Source organism: Chrysemys picta, chromosome 2, assembly GCF_011386835.1.
Source record: "Chrysemys picta bellii isolate R12L10 chromosome 2, ASM1138683v2, whole genome shotgun sequence".
Taxonomy (NCBI): Eukaryota; Metazoa; Chordata; order Testudines; family Emydidae; genus Chrysemys; species Chrysemys picta.
Genome location: NC_088792.1, coordinates 289805180 through 289823070, shown reverse-complemented (window position 1 = coordinate 289823070; position 17891 = coordinate 289805180). Strand labels below are relative to the sequence as shown.

The 17891-nt window shown below is 61.5% G+C and overlaps 2 protein-coding genes across 6 annotated transcripts; both read left to right on the top strand.

The window, feature by feature from the left end:
* Nucleotides 1-2869, top strand: EXOSC4 (exosome component 4). Its single transcript, XM_005291153.4, has 3 exons — nt 1-295; nt 1163-1369; nt 2036-2869. The coding sequence occupies exons 1-3, from the start codon at nt 125-127 to the stop codon at nt 2393-2395; spliced, it is 738 nt and encodes a 245-aa protein (XP_005291210.1). The 5' UTR covers nt 1-124; the 3' UTR covers nt 2396-2869.
* A 4323-nt stretch (nt 2870-7192) lies between these two features.
* On the top strand, nt 7193-17876 carry GPAA1 (glycosylphosphatidylinositol anchor attachment 1). 5 transcript variants are annotated; one of them, XM_065582286.1, is made up of 13 exons: nt 7193-7211; nt 8355-8455; nt 8871-9050; nt 9544-9655; nt 10258-10405; nt 11028-11129; nt 11361-11557; nt 11975-12171; nt 12459-12612; nt 12997-13092; nt 13601-13797; nt 16209-16379; nt 16907-17876. In XM_065582286.1, the coding sequence occupies exons 2-13, from the start codon at nt 8382-8384 to the stop codon at nt 17148-17150; spliced, it is 1872 nt and encodes a 623-aa protein (XP_065438358.1). In that variant the 5' UTR covers nt 7193-7211; nt 8355-8381; the 3' UTR covers nt 17151-17876. The 5 variants fall into 5 exon arrangements, with proteins under 5 accessions (XP_065438358.1, XP_042717223.1, XP_005291209.1 ...); XM_042861289.2 differs by having other exon boundaries at nt 7202-7220; XM_005291152.4 differs by lacking the exon at nt 7193-7211 and adding an exon at nt 7521-7766.
* Nucleotides 17877-17891: the final 15 nt, after the last annotated feature.

The following is a 17891-nucleotide window of genomic DNA, read 5'->3' as shown; positions in this document are numbered from 1 at the left end:
CATGCTGGGATATGAAATCCCCGCGCAGGGCACGCCGGGAGCGGGGGGGATATGAAGTCTCCGCGTAGGGCACGCCGGGAGCGGGGGGCAGTGGCCGTGGCGCGGTGCATGCCGGGAACGCGCCATGGCGGGCTTGGAGCTGCTCTCGGACGAGGGTTACCGCGTGGACGGGCGCCGGGCCGGGGAGCTGCGCAAGGTGCGCGCGCGCATGGGGGTCTTCGCCCAGGCCGACGGCTCCGCCTACATCGAGCAGGGCAACACCAAGGCGCTGGCCGTGGTGTACGGGCCGCACGAGGTGAGCCGGGCCCCACTTCCCCAGAGCCGGGATGGAACCCAGGAGTCCGGGGCCCCCGCTCCCCCCCCCCCCGAGAACCCAGGAGTCCGGGGCCCCCGCCCCCCCCCCCCAGAGAACCCAGGAGTCCCCCGCCACTAGCCCCCGCTCCCTCCCAGAGAACCCAGGCGTCCGGGGCCCCCGCCACTAGCCCCCGCTCCCTCCCAGAGAACCCAGGAGTCCGGGGCCCCAGCCACTAGTCCCCACTCCCTCCCAGAGAACCCAGGCGTCCGGGTCCCCCGACACTAGCCCCCACTCCCCCCAGAGAACCCAGGAGTCCAGGTCTCCAGTCTCCTCAACTACTAGCTCCCGCTCCCCCCAGAGCTGGGGATAGAACCAGGAGTCCAGGCCTCCATCCCTGCTCCCCCATCCATTACCCTCACTCCTGATTGTGCCTCTGCGCTGGCCAGCTTGGCCCTGTGTCAGATGGAGGAGCTGGGTGTGGGAGAAGGCAAGCTAGAGGGTAAATCACCAAACAAGTCCCCTTCCCTGGAGACGATCAGCCGTGGCTGGGACCCATCAGGGTTTTGTCCCTAGCAAGTTCGCTGCTCCTCAGGTCCCTGGTACTGGTGGGGGAGATCCTCGCTCGTCCTGCTTCGCAGGCCTGTCCCCAGGGAAACGTGCCCTTGGTCCCCCTCCCAGTCCATAATGGGCAGCAGTCCATAACACCCAGTATTGCTTGTCCTGTATTACCTGTCCCTGAAATCACTCTGAGACGCCCCCGAACTGCAGGGCCCTGCCCGCTCTCCCCTCCCCCCCCCCCCCCCCCCCCCCCCGACACTGCAGCGCCCTGTGGCCTGCTAGCCCAGCCGTGTTACTGTCTGTTGGCAGATGCGCGGCTCCCGCAGTAAGGCCCTGCACGACCGGGCGCTGGTGAACTGTCAGTACAGCATGGCCACCTTCAGCACAGGGGAACGCAAGCGCCGGCCCCATGGTGACCGCAAGTCCAGTGAGATGACGCTGCACCTCAAGCAGACCTTTGAGGCAGCGATCCTCACCCAGCTCTACCCCCGTTCCCAGATCGACATCTACGTGCAGGTAGGGGGTTTCTAGCCTTGGCCCCCCCAAGCCATGGCACCTTTACAGTTGGGCCAGTGGCTCTGTGGCTCCAGCCTCACACTGGTTAACCCAGCACCACCTGGCTTCTGTGGCCCGCGGCTCCTCACACAGCACTGGCAGCTTCCTGGCTCTATGGTGTGCTGACCCCAGGACGGTATGTCCCACCCCAGTTGCCTATAACAGGTCCCTGGAGCAGGTGGGAAGGGGGCTCAAACCTTGCCCGTTGCTCCTTGGGCCTAGGGAACATGTTGGGGAGCAGTATGATGTGCCCAAGGGGCACGAGGAACTGTCAGCTGAGCCACTGGGGCAGGGGGTGGTGACCTATGCGGCAGGCACTTGCCTGGCTGGGGCAGTGGCTCATGCATCAATGTGGGGAGGATTGTTTTTATGGGGTTCAGGCTGGGACCGGCCACAGTGCATTCTGCTCCCTGCCCCACTAGTGCCACCATCTGCTCAGACAGCAACACCAGGTGACGGAGAGTTTGCCCAGGGCTTGTACTGTGTCACGAGCAGATGACTGATCGCCAAGGAGGCTTGTGGGCATGCAGGGTCCGGCTCTGAGCTCTGTGGGGCCAGACACAGGGTCCCTTGAGTGGGTGGGTGCAGCCTGCTCTGCCCTCTGTGCTAAGGACTGTGCCTCCCCAGATCCTGCAAGCGGACGGTGGGAATTACTGTGCCTGCGTGAATGCAGCCACGCTGGCCACCATCGACGCAGGCATCCCCATGCGAGACTATGTGTGCGCCAGCTCTGCCGGCTTCATCGAGGACACGCCTCTGGCCGACCTCAACTACGTGGAGGAGGCAGCCGGGGGGCCCCAGGTGGCCCTCGCCCTGCTGCCCAAGTCGGACCAGATCGCCCTGCTGGAGATGAACTCGCGGCTGCACGAGGACCACCTGGAGCAGGTCATTGAGGCTGCCAGCAAGGCCTGCAAGGACGTCTACGCCGTGCTGGACCAGGTGGTGCGTGACCACGTGCACGAGGTCACCACGCTGCTGGGGGAGTGAGCGCACAAGCGTGGGTGCCTAGGACCAGCGCTGCGTGGGGGCAGGGAGCACTGCCCTGGCCTCAGCAAGGGATCGGTTCAGCAGCCAGTGCCCATGCCAGCAATGTGCCCTTTCGTCCAGCAGCCTGGTTCTGTAACACCCCAACGTCAACATCTGTGTTGGGCCCAGGCTGAGCTCCTCTGCTTGGTGGTAACATCGCGTCGGTACATTTCAGCGTCTTGCCGGTGTCTGTAAAACCTGCTGTCTCTCACTGGGTGACGGACCCTGACTCTGCTACTCGTGTCTGTAGTCCTGGTTGCCTACACCCGGACTTTGGGCCTCCTCTCAATCTCCTAGGGGCCGCGGGAGGCTGGGACGTGCCTTCCAGGAGGCAGCTATTCCATGGCTCGGGGCAGGAGCTGCTCACTCCCCGGATATCAGTGGCCGCTCCTTTTTATAAAAACCGCTCTAAATAAAGTGTTGTTTTGGTGCAAATTGTATTTTGTACTTGGAAGGGCAGCCGGCCCCCCTGGCTGACTGCAGGGCAAAGAGGAAACAGTGCTGGTGGGGATACATCAGCATTGAAGTCTTGCAGTTCCCAGGTGCTGGAGGAAGGACCGGCGCTCTGCGATACCAGTCTCCATTGTGCCAGGGTTCCTGCCTATGACAGTTCCCAGGAGTAACCCTATGTGAGCTGGAGTCTGCTGTGAACCTCCCAGCCTAGGCACCCCCTCTGCTCGCTGCAGGCTGCTCCTGGCATTGGTATGGCGGCTCTGCCGTCCCTAGGCAGGGTCCTCAGACCCCACGAGCAGTTGTGACCCCAGTGCCAGGGACCCCCGCCTGCTGGCACCATGGCTCCCTGGCCTGCCAGGCTCCGTGCCGGTGAAGCTGCCAGTGCGGCAGGGTTTAGAAGAGATGCTTCTGGCACAAGGGCAGTGGTCGGGTCTGGTCTGAGAAAGCTGATGAGTAGCCCTTGCCCTGAGCTTTCCCAGCAGCCATCTGCCCAGAGGAGCTCAAGTGCTTTATAGCCTGAGACATTCTGAGCCTCAGCCCCCTCCTCCCCATTGCACCTACACCCACCTGGGCACAGTCAATACACGGGCTGGGTTCTGAGCCCCGGGCAGAGCGGGGGGGGAAGGCCCCATGGCTCTTGAGCGTGTTGGGGTCTCGTGAAGAGCCAGGAGCTTCCTGCTTTAACTCTTTGGTTCCCAAACATTACGGTTCAATGAGCACCGTGTTTGTTCTGTGGAATTTCCCTTGTTACAGAAACTCCCTGCAGCCTGGGAGTGCTCTGGGGTACTGCACAAGCCGTGCCCCTTCATCTTCTGGGCATCTCGTGTTGGAGGAGCTAGCGCTCGGCCTGCCATACGGCCCACCTGTGTAAACACCACTCAGCTCCTTGGCACTAGACTAGAGCAAGGGCTCCCCAGGAAGGCAACTGGCACAAGGAGGGGGTTGCGCTTGCGCCCTCCATGCTGACCCTTAAAGGCACAGTCTGCCTTTGAGCTGCTGGCTACAGGATGAGCAGGGCATGCTGCGAGGGTCTAGTTTGTCTTTAAAGCCGGGGGGGGGGGGATTAGTTTCTGCTTGAACATTACGTTGTAAACTCAGGTCTGATGGGAGCAGGAAGCCTGTGGCGGCTGGAGACGCGGTCGTGGTGCAAGGGGGAATATGGCAGCATGTGAAGAAGGGGTTTAATAAGCGGGGTTGGCCCAAGGCCCTTCTAGCCCAGTGTCCTGCCACCAACAGAGGCAGCACTGGCTGCGGCAGAGGCGGGGTAAGGAATGGTTTAAAGCAGTATTTTTCTTAACGTGCATTTATCAGCAGCAGACAGCATCCAGCCATACCCTCTTCAGGACCTGGCAGCCAGCGAACTGGCTGCAGGGAGGCGCTGTCCCCCCTGGCATGGGACATGATGATTTGACAGCAGTGCCTGGGGAACGCCTGACCGGAAGAAGAGCTAGGTAGGGCTCGAAAGCTTCTCTTCCACCAACAGCAGCTGGTCCGATACAAGAGATATTGCCTCCCCGCCTTCTCTCGGGGTGAGACCTCTCCGCTGATGTAATGAAGACCAGGCTCCTGGCCCACCAGCCACCTGGCTTGGGGGTGGGGGGGTGAAGTCTAGTGGTTACAATTGGGAGGGTCAGGCTGGGAGCCAGCTTTCCTGGGTTCTATCACTGGCTCGAGGAGGGGCATGGGGCTGGGAGCCGGGACTCCTGGGCATGGCCGGATTAACCTTTTGTGGGCCCGGCATCAAACATATTTGTGGGCCCCCATGGGGGCAAAGGAGCGTGGCATGGGGAGGTCGGTCCCCAGAGCAAGGGGCCAGCCAGGGGCAATAGGGCATAGTATGGTGGGGCTGGCCTGCTCCACCCAGCCCAGTGGAAGGGCACTATTTACAAACCGGCAGTTGCCAGATGCACACTGGCCTGCCTGGCCCTGTGCTGCCAGCCTGCCCCTTCCCCTCGGGGGTGGGCCCGTGCCCCACCACACAGCCCCTGATTCCCTATGCCAAGCGTCCCCTGGAACTGCTATGCCTAGCCGCCCCCCCCACAGACCCTTCACCACAAATGCACAGCAGCCTGCACACCACTCCCCTGCCCAGCAGCCCCCCCCCGCCACAGCCGCACCACTACTGCCCAATGCACTTCCCCACAGCCCACCACCACAAGTACACAGCACCCCACTCACACCCCCCACTGCCCAGCATCCCAACACAGCCTTCCCCCACTGCCCCCCAGGACGTGGTCCACGTGAAGGGAAGTGACAACCTGATAGCGGATGCGTTGTCCTGGAGAGGGCCCTGAACTTCCCCAGGTCACTGGGCAGAGTGACCCCGCTCAGTTCAGTCTGGAAGGGGGGACAGGTGTGACGGAGCAGGGAGCGGAGCGGATTTGACCTGGGAATGTAGCCTGGGAGTTACATTGAGCTACCTGAGCCAGGAGGGGGGTGGGAGAAGTGACACCTGCCCGGGAGACTGAACAAAGGAGAGGAGGAGCAGAGGGGAGGGGAGAGAGAGCTGCTGGAGGGTTTTGGGAGTTCTTCAGTTTTGGGCTGGGAGGTGCAATGCAGGGAACCCCAAGCTGGGGTCTAAGCTCCCTGCACTCCCCAAGAGGACTTGATTGAGGGGTCCTGGTTGTATCTACAAGCTCTGCTGTAGACTGTGTTCCTATTGTCCACTAAACCTTCTGTTTTACTAGCTGGCTGAGAGTCATGGTGAATCGCAGGAAGCCGGGGGTACAGGGCCCTGAGTCCCCCACACTCCGCGACACCAGGGCACAGTCAGATTCTGGATGCTCCTGTAAATGTAACACCTAGTGCTCAGATTTAGTCCTGTTTCTTAGCAGAGATGGCTAATTAATGAGACCATAAACCTTGGAAATCAAATGAAACCTGAAGTCCATAGAAGACCCCGAAAGGCTCTTGGGGAGTGGAGTGCAAGTAGAGGAAGTGTTCCCTGCACAGCTTACCTCTCAATTCTCATTTTCCTGTACTGAGCGCAAAAGTCGTGAATCAGCTCAGGGTAGGGAGGAGATACCATATGTGTGCAGTGGTTAGACAGGAATCAGCAAGGAAGTGGACTGGTATTGAGTGAAACTAAACATCTTATGTATGCCTGAGGACTGTATGTTTGAGAGAGTTGTGTGGGAAGTGGAGGTTTTAAGTGGGCTTTTAGAGGAAATGTAATTGAAAGGTAGCAGAAAGTGGAATCCCAGCTTTTTAAACAATCCTCCAATAACACACACAAAAAGCTCATATCTAGTTACTCATTCAAAATTAGAATCAAGTTACAGCAAGATTTCATCATCAATGAAGTAAAATCCTAAAGATTTCAGAACACAACTGCTATAAGGAGCCACGAGGGAAGCAATACAAAGTCGACCTTGTCACAGAGAAACGCAGTTAAACTATTTCTCTTTTTTTTAACCAGCATAATCTCCCCCAACGGAAGGGCGCTGTTCCTGGAGAAGGGTCCTAGAGAGGATTTCTCTTGTTGGCATAGGCCATTCACCGCCCTGAAAGGCAGGAACGAGTTCGACGGAAGAATTCTTCCGTCCACGGCCCGGACTGATGTAGCTCTGCCGACGTACGTTCCCCGTGCAGCCCAGGCCTGAGGGTTGGTGCGTGCTGAACAGTTACTTCAAAACAGCCCCGTCCTTCAGGAGTGTGCAATACAGCCATGCCGACCTAACCCCCAGCGTAGCTAAGGGCACTCGGGGAGGCGGTGGGCCTAAAGCGACGGAAAGACCTCCTCCTCCATGGGGTTGTGCCAGCCTAGTCTCCGTAGCGCAGACAGGGCTGCCACCAAGAGACAGGAACAGGCAGCAAAAGCCAAAGCGGCCCCAGGGCAGCGGGGGAGCCTGCATGTTGGACGAGGGGACAGGCGTTTTTGACAGGCAGTCCTCCCATCAGAGGAGGAAGAGCCTAAGAAGGAGGAAGGGGCAAAAACTGCAAGCAGGGAAAGAGACAGAGCAGCGAGCCAGCTCCCCTTTGGGCAAAAGAAAACCCCGGTCCAAGCCCCGAGTCAGCAGCCTGACCTCTAACTAACAGAGCCACAGAGAGCCCAGAGTGTCACGAACCGAAGTTTCTAAGCTTCGCTTTGCTGCATCAATGGCAATTGGGAATCAGGAACGCGCCAAGGACGGGTTGCGAGCAGCAAAAACAGGAACAAGCCACAGCACCCCATGGATCAGGGCCGGGCCGGGGACACGAGCGCCAGGGGAGCGTGCGCGCGCATCCCCCATTGCCACCAATGCTGCAGTGGAGTGTCCCGCATCGCAAAGGCCACTACACCCGCAGTGTAATAGGGGAGCCGCACCCTGGGAAAATCACCTTTGTGATGATGGTATCTCCCCCCACCCCCAGTAGATATGATTGGTTCAGCCGCGGCCGCCGCCTGCCCTCGCTCGTTCCACACTCTCAACACACGGTGGGGCCCGACTCGGCCCGACCGCCGCACCCCGCCCACACCGGGCCTCACTGCCGCGAGCTGCCCCGACGTGGCCCCGGGGCCTCTCCGTTCTCCACACCGAGCCCCGGGGGCCAAATTCGGGCCCTGCTCGGCAGCCTGCTCCCGCTCCCACAATGCTCTGCGCGCACACAAATCTGCATACGTGCTCACGCGGCTCCGCCCCCGGTCGGGCCCCTCCCCCTGCCTGCCGGGCCCGGCGCTCTCCCCTGGCCAGCCCCAGCAAGTGCCCTCGCCGCGGCCTGTGCTGGGCCCGCCCCCCGCGGCGGGCGTGGGGGCTGCGTCACGTGCCCAGCCCTGCTCGGGAAAGGGGGGGGCGCGCAGAGCTGTCACCCGAGCGAGGCTCGGCGGCTCGGAGCTCGATTGCTCTGGGGGCGGCGGCTCGGCGCTGGATTGAGCGGCCTGAGCCCCCGCGCGTGCCGGGTAGGTGCGGGCCCGGGGGGGGGCGCTCGGTCACTGGCCCCCCCGGGCGCGCGGTGCTGGCGGGGGCGGGAACGGAACCCCCGGCTCGGCTCGAGCCCGGACGTGGCTCCGCGCGGGGCCCCCCGAGACCGGCCCGGCGAGAGCTCCAGGGCAGAGCCCCCCCCCGCCCCCACTGCATTCACCTGGGCCGGGCCCGCGGGGGGGGGGCTCTCAGGGTCGGGGGGGGCCCGGGTGGTGCCAGGCCGTGTGCTGGGCTGTCCCTGGGTGGGTGTGTGTGTGTGGGTCTGGCGAGGAGCAGGGGGGCTCAGTGGGGGCTGGGCTGTCCCTGTGGGGTGGGGGTGCGGGGGGGTCTCAGGGTCTGGGGGGGCCCAGGGTGGTGCCAGGCCGTGTGCTGGGCTGTCCCTGTGTGTGTGTGTCTGGCGAGGGGCAGGGGGGCTTAGTGGGGGAGCAGGGGTTTGGCCCAGGCAGGTAGCTGGCCGCATTGTGCCCGCACCCCTCTGTGGCTGCACGGAGCAGGGTGGGGGCCATGCCTGCGTGAGGGGGCTCCCGGGTCGCTGTCAGCTGGAGACGCTGCCCTTCTCTCTGCAGTGACCCCGTGGGCCCCAGCCGTCCGCCATGGGGCTCCTGTCGGACCCGTACCGCAGGCGGGCGCTGTCCCGGCTCATCCTCCGCCTCAACACCCCACTCTGGTGAGTGCGCGGCCCCTGACTTCCTGGGCTCCATGGGGAAATGTCTCTGTTTCCTCCCACCCCCACGCGCTCTCCTTCCTTCCGTCTTATTCTCTCCCTCAGGGCCACCCATCAGTGCGGGAGGGGGCACAGCACTGTCTCCTCCAGAGCCTGGACCCAGCCCTCCTTGCCCTAGGAGCCCAGAGTCGGGGGAGACATCGAGCCAGCATTGCCTGTGTGGCAGTGCAGAGCGGGGGAGCCAGCTGGGGGTCAAAGCCGTGGCCACCACGTGCACAGATCCGCCCTTTTTGTGCTGCTCTTGGACCTCCCTGTTAGACCTGACCCCTTCTCTCCTGGGGCAATGGGGCCAGGGCAGGGAGTGGGTAGGGAGGAGAGCAGCACGTGGTCTTCACCCCCTTGTGTCTCCTGTCTGCAGCATCCTCAGCTACCTGGCTGGGCTGGGCTGGTTCCTGGGCCTGGCCTCCCCGCCCTTCACCCTGCGCTCCTACATGTCGGAGAACGCCATGGGCTCCACCATGGTGGAGGAGCAGTTCGTGTTCGGCGAGAGGGCACTCTCCTACGCCCGCGAGTTCGCTGGCCACAAGAAGAAGGTGGGGTGAGTTCAAGCCCAGCAGTCGGGGGAGCCCCTGGTCAGGATACAGGCCAAGGACTTCTCCGAGGGCCCCGGGCCAGCAGGGAGGAAGGGTGGCACCCCATGGCTACATGAGGGGACTGCCTTGTCAGCTGCCTTTATAATACCCAGGGGTGTCCTGCCAGGGCCCAGCATGCAGAACTCAAGGCAGGTGAACTGCATGCTGGGAGTTGTAGTCTCAGGAGATGGGATGGCTTTGCAGGGCCCTGCAGTTTGCCTTCCTTTTGCATTGGCTGGTGTATCTCAGTCTGGAAGGCAGGGCAGTGGCACTGTGCTACGCGGCACTGGGCGAGTCCGTGCCCGTGGGTGGATAGAGCCTGGCCCTTGGCTCTGAGAAGGGCCATCTGGGGATTGCTATGCGTGCTGGGTTCAAGCGTTGTGTCGTTCCCCCGCCCCCCCCTCCCCCCGGCGAGGGGGCTCCGTTCCAGCCCCTCACTTTTCTTGTCTCCTTTCCCAGGGGGATCCCTGTGGCCTGGCTGGAGAAGACCATGTGGAACCTGGGCCTGGAGGTTTATAAGCAGCCCTTCTCCCGCACTCTGCCCTTCCCGGACGAGATGCGCGAAAGATACGTATGTGCCAGACCAGGACCGCGGTCCCTGGGAGCTGCCCCATCTCTGCCCTGGGGGTAGGGCACAGATGAGCTGCAGGCACTGAGGGCTGGGGGTTGGTGCAAGGGGACAGATGCGGCCCCTACGCCCCGTGGGCTGGCACATCCCCACAGAGCTCTGGGGCTTCTCGGAGGATCCTGGCCCTTCCTCAGCTCCGTAGCAAGTGTGCTGATCCAGGAGGTCTGCTCACGGAAAAGGGGTAGCAAAACTGAGGGCTGACAGCACTTGAGGGGCCAGGGCTGGTCTCTGGGCAAAAGGCAGAAACTGGCAAGCTCGCTGCATGCAACTCTGCACCCAGTCCTGACCCACAGCCTCTGCTATCCCAGTGCTGGGCGCCTCCACCCCAGCTCTGAGGGTGCCCCTCAATCCCAACCCACAGTCCCTTGCTATCCCTGCCATGGACTTGCTCCCCGCCGCCAGCTGCTGGTGCTCCTCCCCGGTCTGGGGCCCTCCTCAGCAGACACCAGGATGCTGTGTTTGGCTCTGGGGTGGGAAGAAGCCCCTTCTTTTGTGGGTGGGGCTCGGTTCCGCTGTCCCGCTGAGCCCTGGTTCCCTCCCTGCAGATGGTGAAGGGCACGAATGTGTATGGGATCCTGCGGGCGCCACGTGCGGCCAGCACGGAGTCCTTGGTCCTGAGCGTGCCCTGCAGTACGGGGCAGCACAACAACCAGGCTGTGGGGCTCATGCTGGCCTTGGCTTCCTACTTCCGGGGTAAGTGAGTGCATGCCTGGGGGGTGGGGCCTGTGGGAGTGGCAGGGAGGTGCTAGGTCATGTGCACCTGAGAGTGGCTTGCTGCTCAACAGTGCATGGGCCAGGCCTCGGTATAGTCTGGTGACGGGGGTCTTGTGGTCCCAGGGGTCCGGTGGGGTTCTTGGGGCTGTAGCAGGCTCCCCAGCCAAGCAAGGGGGGGTTCTGGGGCTGTATCGGGTCCCCCATGGCTTGGCGAGCGGGTTCCCTGGCCCATATGAGGTCCTCCCCCTCTGGCCCACTGAGGGGCTTCCTGGGTCTGCATTCCCCCCGGCCCAGCAAGGGGGGTTCCTGGGGCAGTCAGGCTGTTCAGATCAGACTCTCATGTCTCAGCCCCTCCCTGTGGCATCTGTGCAGTGTGCAGAGTACGGAGGCCTCTGCCCTGTTCACAGACCCCCGGGGGCCGAGCAGGGAAGGCAACTAGCAGGTTCCTCCTGGGGCCGCTTCGGGCCTCTGGCCCCGTGCGGCTGACTTGACTGTAGTCCCCCCTGCATCCTCTGACACGGGCCCCGCCGTGGTGCATACTGCTCCCCGGGGGCAGCCGGCCTGGCCTTCGCTGACACGGACAGTGCTCGTCTGCTTGCAGGTCAGATTTACTGGGCCAAGGACATCATCTTCCTGGTGAACGAGCACGACCTGATTGGCATGGAGGCCTGGCTGGAGGCCTACCACGACGTCAACGTCACTGGTGAGGCCAGTGGAGCTGTGGGGGCAGGGCTGGGGCTTCGGGGTGGGGCGCAGCTGGGGGGCAGGCCTGGCTCTCCCTGGAGGCCCCTCTGGTGTGTCGCAGCCACACGCTCACTGAGCGGGCACGGCTGCTGTTACCAAGCCAGGGAGCTGGCTGGGGCTCTTCCCCCGCCCCCCAAGCTGGGTTCTGGGCAGGGGGGCTGCCTGGTCTGAGCTGCTGCTGTGCCGGCAGAGGTGCTCTCCTCGGGGATGCTGGGCCGGGCCGGAGCCATCCAGGCGGCTGTCTCGCTGGAGCTGAGCAGCGACGTCATCACCAGCTTCGACGTGGCCGTGGAGGGGCTGAACGGGCAGCTGCCCAACCTGGACCTGGTCAACCTCTTCTACGCCTTCTGCCAGAAGAACGGGCTGTTGTGCACCATCCAGGGCAAGGTGAGAGCGGGGACGGCACCATCCAGGGCAAGAGGGAGGGTGGGGGGGGCACCATCCATGTCAAGGTGAGAGTGGGGTGGGGAGTCCGGCACCATCCACGTCGGGGGAGGGGGGGAGTCCGGCACCATCCATGTCGGGGGGGGGGGAGACACGGCACCATCCATGTCAAGGTGAGGGGGGCGGGGGCAGCACCATCCAGGGTACAGTGAGATCGGGAGGAGGGAGGGAGCGTTCCCAGCCGGACTCCTCTCCCTGCTGGTTTCTCCTGTCCCCCACCTGCCCCTCCCCCGCTGTTGCTGATTGCACCCCCAGTCCCGCCCAAGGGGCTCTCATGCCCCCGACCAGGCTCCCCAGCTGTCGGTGGGGGGAGGACTGGATGGGAGGGCGGGGGCAGGCCCTGATGTCTCTGCCCTGCAGCTGCAGCGCACGGACTGGGACACGCTGCCGGCCTATGTGCACAGCCTGCAGACCCTGCTGCTCATGGTGCTGAAGCAGGGCTCTGGCCGGCCCCAGGGCGACCACGGCCTCTTCCTGCGCTACCACATCGAGGCCATCACCGTGCGCGGCATCAACAGCTTTCGGCAGTACAAGTACGACATGGGCACCGTGGGCAAGTGAGTAACGCCCCTGCGGGCAGGGCCCCTGCTCCCCCAGCGTGCGAGAGCCGGACGGAGGGGCTGGACTGGGCTAGCGGGGGCGCTGCGAGCACCAGCTGAGCTGGGGGATGGAGGGAGCCCAGGATTGGGGTGGCGGGGGAGCCTAGGGGAATGCTGGTCTAGCTCAGCGTGGAGACCGGCCCCGGGGATGGGGCTGAGAGGCTGTGCCCCCCGTTCTCCCTCGCTGCCCCCCCCGGGCGAGGCCGGTGCCAGCGTCTGCCCCTGCTGAGGATCCTGCCCCGCAGGACGCTGGAGGGGATGTTCCGCAAGCTGAACAACCTGCTGGAGCGTCTGCACCAGTCCTACTTCTTCTACCTGCTGCCCTCGCTCGCGCGCTTCGTCTCCATCGGCGTCTACATGCCGGCCTTCGGCTTCCTCATCCTCATCCTCGTCCTCAAGATATCCCTGCGAGGGGGAGCGGGAGGGTTAGGGCTCTGGGCTGCAGCGGGGCCAGGCCAAGGGGGACAGGGGGCAGGCGGAGTCTTTGCTCAGATCCAGGTTGGGGAGGAGCCGGCATTTTCCACAAGGGCACTGAACTGCACAGCCCTGCCTGACGGGGGGCGAGAGGCGCGTTCCCCAGGCTGGCCGAAGGGGACCTCTCCCCACTGTGCAGTGCCCCCACTGCCCTCTCCCCAGCCTGGGTCTCTATGAGGAGCTCGCTCTGGGAGGTAGGGGCTGCGCCTGGCTCTGGGGAGTGGCATCTGCCCATGGCCGGGTGGGGGTCGGTGCGGGGGCCCGGTGGGTCGGGCTGCTGTGTGGTTGGTTTCCTTGACTCTGCCCCACGCCCTCGACCTGTGGATGAAGCTGAGTAAATGCGATGCGGGCCCCGAGGAGCAGCTCTGCGATGGAGACCAGGGTGCTGCCCACGCTGCCGCCGAGGTGAGGGGTCGCAGGGCCCTGCCCCAGCCACTCCTGGAGCTCTCCAGGCCCGAGGGTAGCTACTGCCTTCCTCCCCCATCGGCCTCTCAGTAGGGCCCCCGACAGGTTCCTGGCCGTCTAAGGGACATCTGTGGTGTCTGCTACCTTAGTCTGTGAGCTCCTCCCAATCTTGGCCCTCATCACCCTGCATGGATCGGGACGGGGGACCTGGCCAGGTTCCCCAGGGCATCTGGGGCAGGGCAGGGAGCTCCCAAGCCAAGCGACCACCCCACAGGGCCGCCCTGCTGTGTAACCCTCCCCAGCACAGCCCCCGCCCCTTGGTTTGATGGGAGCTGCCGCTCGGGCTGGGCTTGAAGCTGCCCAGGGCCCTTTCCCTGGAACAGGGAGGCAGATTTGGGATCCCCCTTCCCCCAGCAGCTGAGATTCCCCCAGGAGTAAGGCCTGATAGGTTTGGCTCTGGCCCTAGTTCAGCTGCCCCCGCTTAGCTTCCCCCCTTCCCGCCCCGCAGGAGTCACGTCCTGGCCTGCTCATCCTGGTGCCACCCCTGCTGATCTGCCATGCCACGGGCCTCACCCTCTACTTCCTGCCTGTGCTGGGCCAGCACTTGGCCACCCAGCACTTCCCCGTCTCGGAGTCGGAGGCTGTGGTGCTGACGGTCATTGCCATCTACGTGGCCGGACTGGCGCTGCCACACAACACACACAGGTACGTGCGGGTCCCGGGAGGCAAGGCAGAGGGTCGTGATGAGATCCGTCACTCACTCAGGGCCAGCAGTAGGTTGTGCTCTGGGGTGAAGTCAGCGGGCCAGCAGGAACACAAACACGCCTAATACACATGCACAATGACTCCAGAGCTCTCTTCTCCAGCAGGGGATACTGTGGGGAGCGGGGCAGGAGGACTGGCAATGGGGGGAGCTCCTGGCTACTCCAGCCCCGGTCACTCCCAGCAGGGGGCACTGTGGGGAGCGGGGCAGGGCGCTGGCTGTGGGGGCCTTCCCAGCTACTCCTGTCCCAGCAGGGGGCGCTATGACATTCTCCCAGGTACAATCTGGACTGCTGAACATCTGTGTCCCCCCAGTTCTCCAACCTGGGGTGCCTTTTACACCGCCACTCCTGGTCTGCTCACACAGCCTCCAGCATGTAACTCGCTCCCCGCTGAGTTACATGAGTGCTCTAGCCAGCCACTCCTGAATTCTATAACGGAACAACACCAGCAAATTCCCAATCCCAGACTTTCCCCACAAATGTGCGTCTTGTACTGCCCAGCTCTTTACTCCTAGACAACACAAGCTCATAGAAAGTCCGTCATTTCATTAATAGCAGGGTTTGTGCATATTTTCTATCTCAAATGGAGTACCCCAGATACTTCAGTGCAAGCACACACTGGTTTAGATAAAACAATAACACACATTTCTTAACTGCAGAAAGATTTTAAGTGATTACAAGTAATGAGGGATAAAAGTCAGAATTGATTACAGAGAAATAAAAGATATCTAATTTAGCAAGCTGTGTGAACTTAAAGCAAAAGGGTTTCTCTCACCATGTGTTCTAGCAATCTTACAGCCAGAATCTATCCCCAGGCCAATGCTTCCTTTGTCTTTCAAGTGTTGATGCTGTGAGTAGGGATGAAGGGAGAGATAATCTGGGGAGTCTGCTCCCCTTTCTTATAGCAATTCTCTTCTTTGAGAATCATCTCCAGCTGGGGTCCAGGTGGCAACGTCCCTGGGATGGGAGCTTCCAGCTGTGTGTGTGCCAAGATGTAAATTTCTCGCTCACACCCTTTTTCCTGACAAAGAATGGCCACTTAGCCAGGTGATAGTCCATTGGATTTTGTTGACACCTGGCTGAGTAGAATTTTATAATTGGACTTTATATAAATGTCTAGGAAGGAGTACTGCAGAAAGGGATCTGGGGGTCATAGTGGATCACAAACTAAATATGAGTCAATAGTGTCACACTGTTACAAAAAAAGTAAACACCATTTTGGGCTGTATTAGAAGGAGTGTTGTAAGCAAGACAGAAAAAGTTGTTCTTCCGCTCTACTCCACGCTGATTAGGGCTCAACTGGAGTATTGTGCCCAGTTCTGGGTGCCACATTTCAGGAAAGATGTGGATAAATTGGAGAAAGTTCAAAGAAGAACAATAAAAATGATTAAAGGTCTAGAAAACATGACCTGTGAGGGAAGGCTGAAAAAATTGGGTTTGTTTAGTCTGGAGAAGAGAAGACTGAGGGGGGACATAACAGTTTTCAAGAACATAAAAGGTTGTTACAAGGTGGAAGGAGAAAAATTGTTGTCCTATCCTCAGAGGTTAAGGAGAAGAAGCAATGGGCTTAAATTGCAGCAAGGGAGGTTTATGTTGGACATTAGAAAAACTTCTTGTCAGGGTGGTTAAGCACTGGAATCAATTGCCCAGGGAGGTTGTCGAATCTCCGTCATTGGAGATTTTTAAGGACTTGTCTACACTTACCCGAGATCAACGCTGCGGCAATCAATGCATCAGTGGTTGAGTTAGCGGGTCTAGTGAAGACCCGCTAAATCGACTGCCGATCACTCTCCTGTTGACTCCTGTACTCCATCTGATCGAGAAGAGTAAGGGGAGTTGATGGGAGAGCGTCTCTCGTTGACATTGCATAATGTGGACCCCGCGGTAAGTAGATCTAAGCTACGTCTATTTGAGTTACGCTATTCACGTAACTCAAATTGCATAGCTTAGATAGACTTTTCCCTTTAGTGTAGACAAGGCCTAAGAGCAGGTTAGACAAACAGCTGTCAGGGATGGTCTAGATAATACTCAGTCCTGCCATGAGTGCAGGGGACTGGACTAATTGACCTCTTGCGGTCCCTTCCAATCCCATGATTCTGTGACCTTTACCTACAACGTTGCCACACATATTTTACCAGGTCAATAATGATCAGCACATTATGAGTTTTCACGATACCTCATAAGGCATGCTTTGTACAGAATCCACAGAATTGTGTAAAAAGGGTGAACATAGACTGTCGCAGGGCGCTATAGAAAATGGTACCATTGGTTCTCTGCTGTTTCGCAGCCCTGGCCGGAGTGGGGGCTAGGCAGGTGTCTGCAGGGCCTGACAGCCGTTTCTCTGCTCTGCAGGGTGCTGACTGGCTGTGGGAGTGAACGCGGCTGGATGACCCTGAAGCTTCTCTCCCTGCTGTACCTGGCCATGCTGCTGGGCTGCATCGCCCTCATTAACTTCTCCCTGGGCTTCCTGTTGGCTGTCACCATGGTGCCCGTTGCAGCCATCGTCCAGCCCAAAGGCCCCAAGTAAGTGGCCCCTGCGCATTTCCCGTGGCATCCAGTGAGGCGGCTCAAGGTCACCTGAGCCAGGCCAGCCCATGAGTGGCAGGGGCTCCGTGGCCAGTCTCATCCTAGGTGGGCTCGCTCTGCAGGTGGCAGGATCCTTGTTTGGGTACAGGCAGGGTGCCTTGAGAGCCAACAGCCAGTCCAAGGGATGGGCTGGAAATCCCCTCCCCCACCAGGGACCAGGCCCACAGGGGTCTCATTAGACGATATCAAGTTTATGCTGGCATTGGTCATCCCTCTGCCCCAGCCTCTCCCAGGAGCTCCCAGCTACTCCAGCCTCTCGTAGCACCCCCTGCTCGGGGGAGTAGGGCAGGAGCACTGGGAGTTGTGGGGGAGCTCCTGGCCACTCCAGCCCCAGCCTCTCCCAGCAGGGGGCGCTGTAGGGAGCAGGGCAAGAGTGCTGGGATTTGCCCCTTTTCGGCCCAGCCCTGCTGGCTGGTGCACCCCAGGCTGCCCCGCTCTGATCCCTGCCTGTGTCTGTCTCCCAGGTATCTGTATGCAGTGCTGCTGGTCCTGGTCACGCCAGCTGCCACCCTCCTGCTCAGCATCGTCCTGTACCAGGAGCTGATCGAGTACCCCGTCTCGGCGCTGGAGTGCTGGCAGCTCTTCCTGCAGGCTGTGTCCGAGGGCCTGCTGGACCACTACCTCTACGGCTCCATCGTCTTCCCCTTCATCGCCCTCTTCGTCTACCCCTGCTGGCTGCTGCTCTGGAACGTGCTCTTCTGGAAGTAGCCGGGCCCCTCGGCCGGGCCCCACGTCTCCTGGGAGCGGGGAGCTGCTGACTGGGCCCCCGCCTGGCCACCGGATCCCAGGATCTGGGACTTGCCCTGGAGCCATTCCACGTTCTCAGGCTGGAGCCTTGCGCCTTTGTTCTGGAAGGAGTGAGGGCGCCTTGGCCTGTTCTGGGGCCTGCAGCAGGAGTCAGTCCCCCTTCCTTGTGCTCAGTGGCCTGATTGGGGAAGGCGGCGCCGTAATGGTCCCAGAGCAGGAGGGGGGCCTGGGACGCCCGCTGAACTCAGCTGTCCATGGGCATCGCACGCTGGGACCTTTGCCTTAGGGGGGCACCTGCCAGCTGGTGCCAGGCGAAGGGGGGCACAGGGCGCTGGGCTGCCTGCATGGGAGCAGGGAGGCTTTGGCCCTGCTTGTTCCCACAGGCAGAGGGCAGATGGCTGGGCTTAGGCTGGAAGGTGGCAGCACTGGAGGGCGCCACTGCAGATGCTGGTCACCTTGAGTCCACATGTGTGGGGCAGCGGAGGGTGCTCCCCGCTCTTCCTCAGGCATGGGCTGGGCATGCCTCCCTCCTCCCTGGGGGAGGAGAGGAGTGGGGCACGCAGGTTAGCGCACTCCTCCACTGTATACAGGTGGGCCAGGTCCCCAGAGGAGCCAAGGGACTAGGCTGGGGGAATGAACAGGGATTGCGCTGGGAGTGTACATCTTTGTAATAAAATAACAAGAAAAGCCTTTGGCTAGTGT

Coding starts and splice junctions, on each gene's coding strand:
- GPAA1 (XM_065582286.1), top strand. CDS start 8,382: ATGGGGCTCCTGTCGGACCCGTACCGCAGGCGGGCGCTGTCCCGGCTC. Junction 13,093..13,600: donor CTGCCCACGCTGCCGCCGAG/GTGAGGGGTCGC, acceptor CCCGCCCCGCAG/GAGTCACGTCCTGGCCTGCT. Junction 16,380..16,906: donor GTCCAGCCCAAAGGCCCCAA/GTAAGTGGCCCC, acceptor TCTGTCTCCCAG/GTATCTGTATGCAGTGCTGC.
- EXOSC4 (XM_005291153.4), top strand. CDS start 125: ATGGCGGGCTTGGAGCTGCTCTCGGACGAGGGTTACCGCGTGGACGGG. Junction 296..1,162: donor TGGTGTACGGGCCGCACGAG/GTGAGCCGGGCC, acceptor GTCTGTTGGCAG/ATGCGCGGCTCCCGCAGTAA. Junction 1,370..2,035: donor AGATCGACATCTACGTGCAG/GTAGGGGGTTTC, acceptor GTGCCTCCCCAG/ATCCTGCAAGCGGACGGTGG.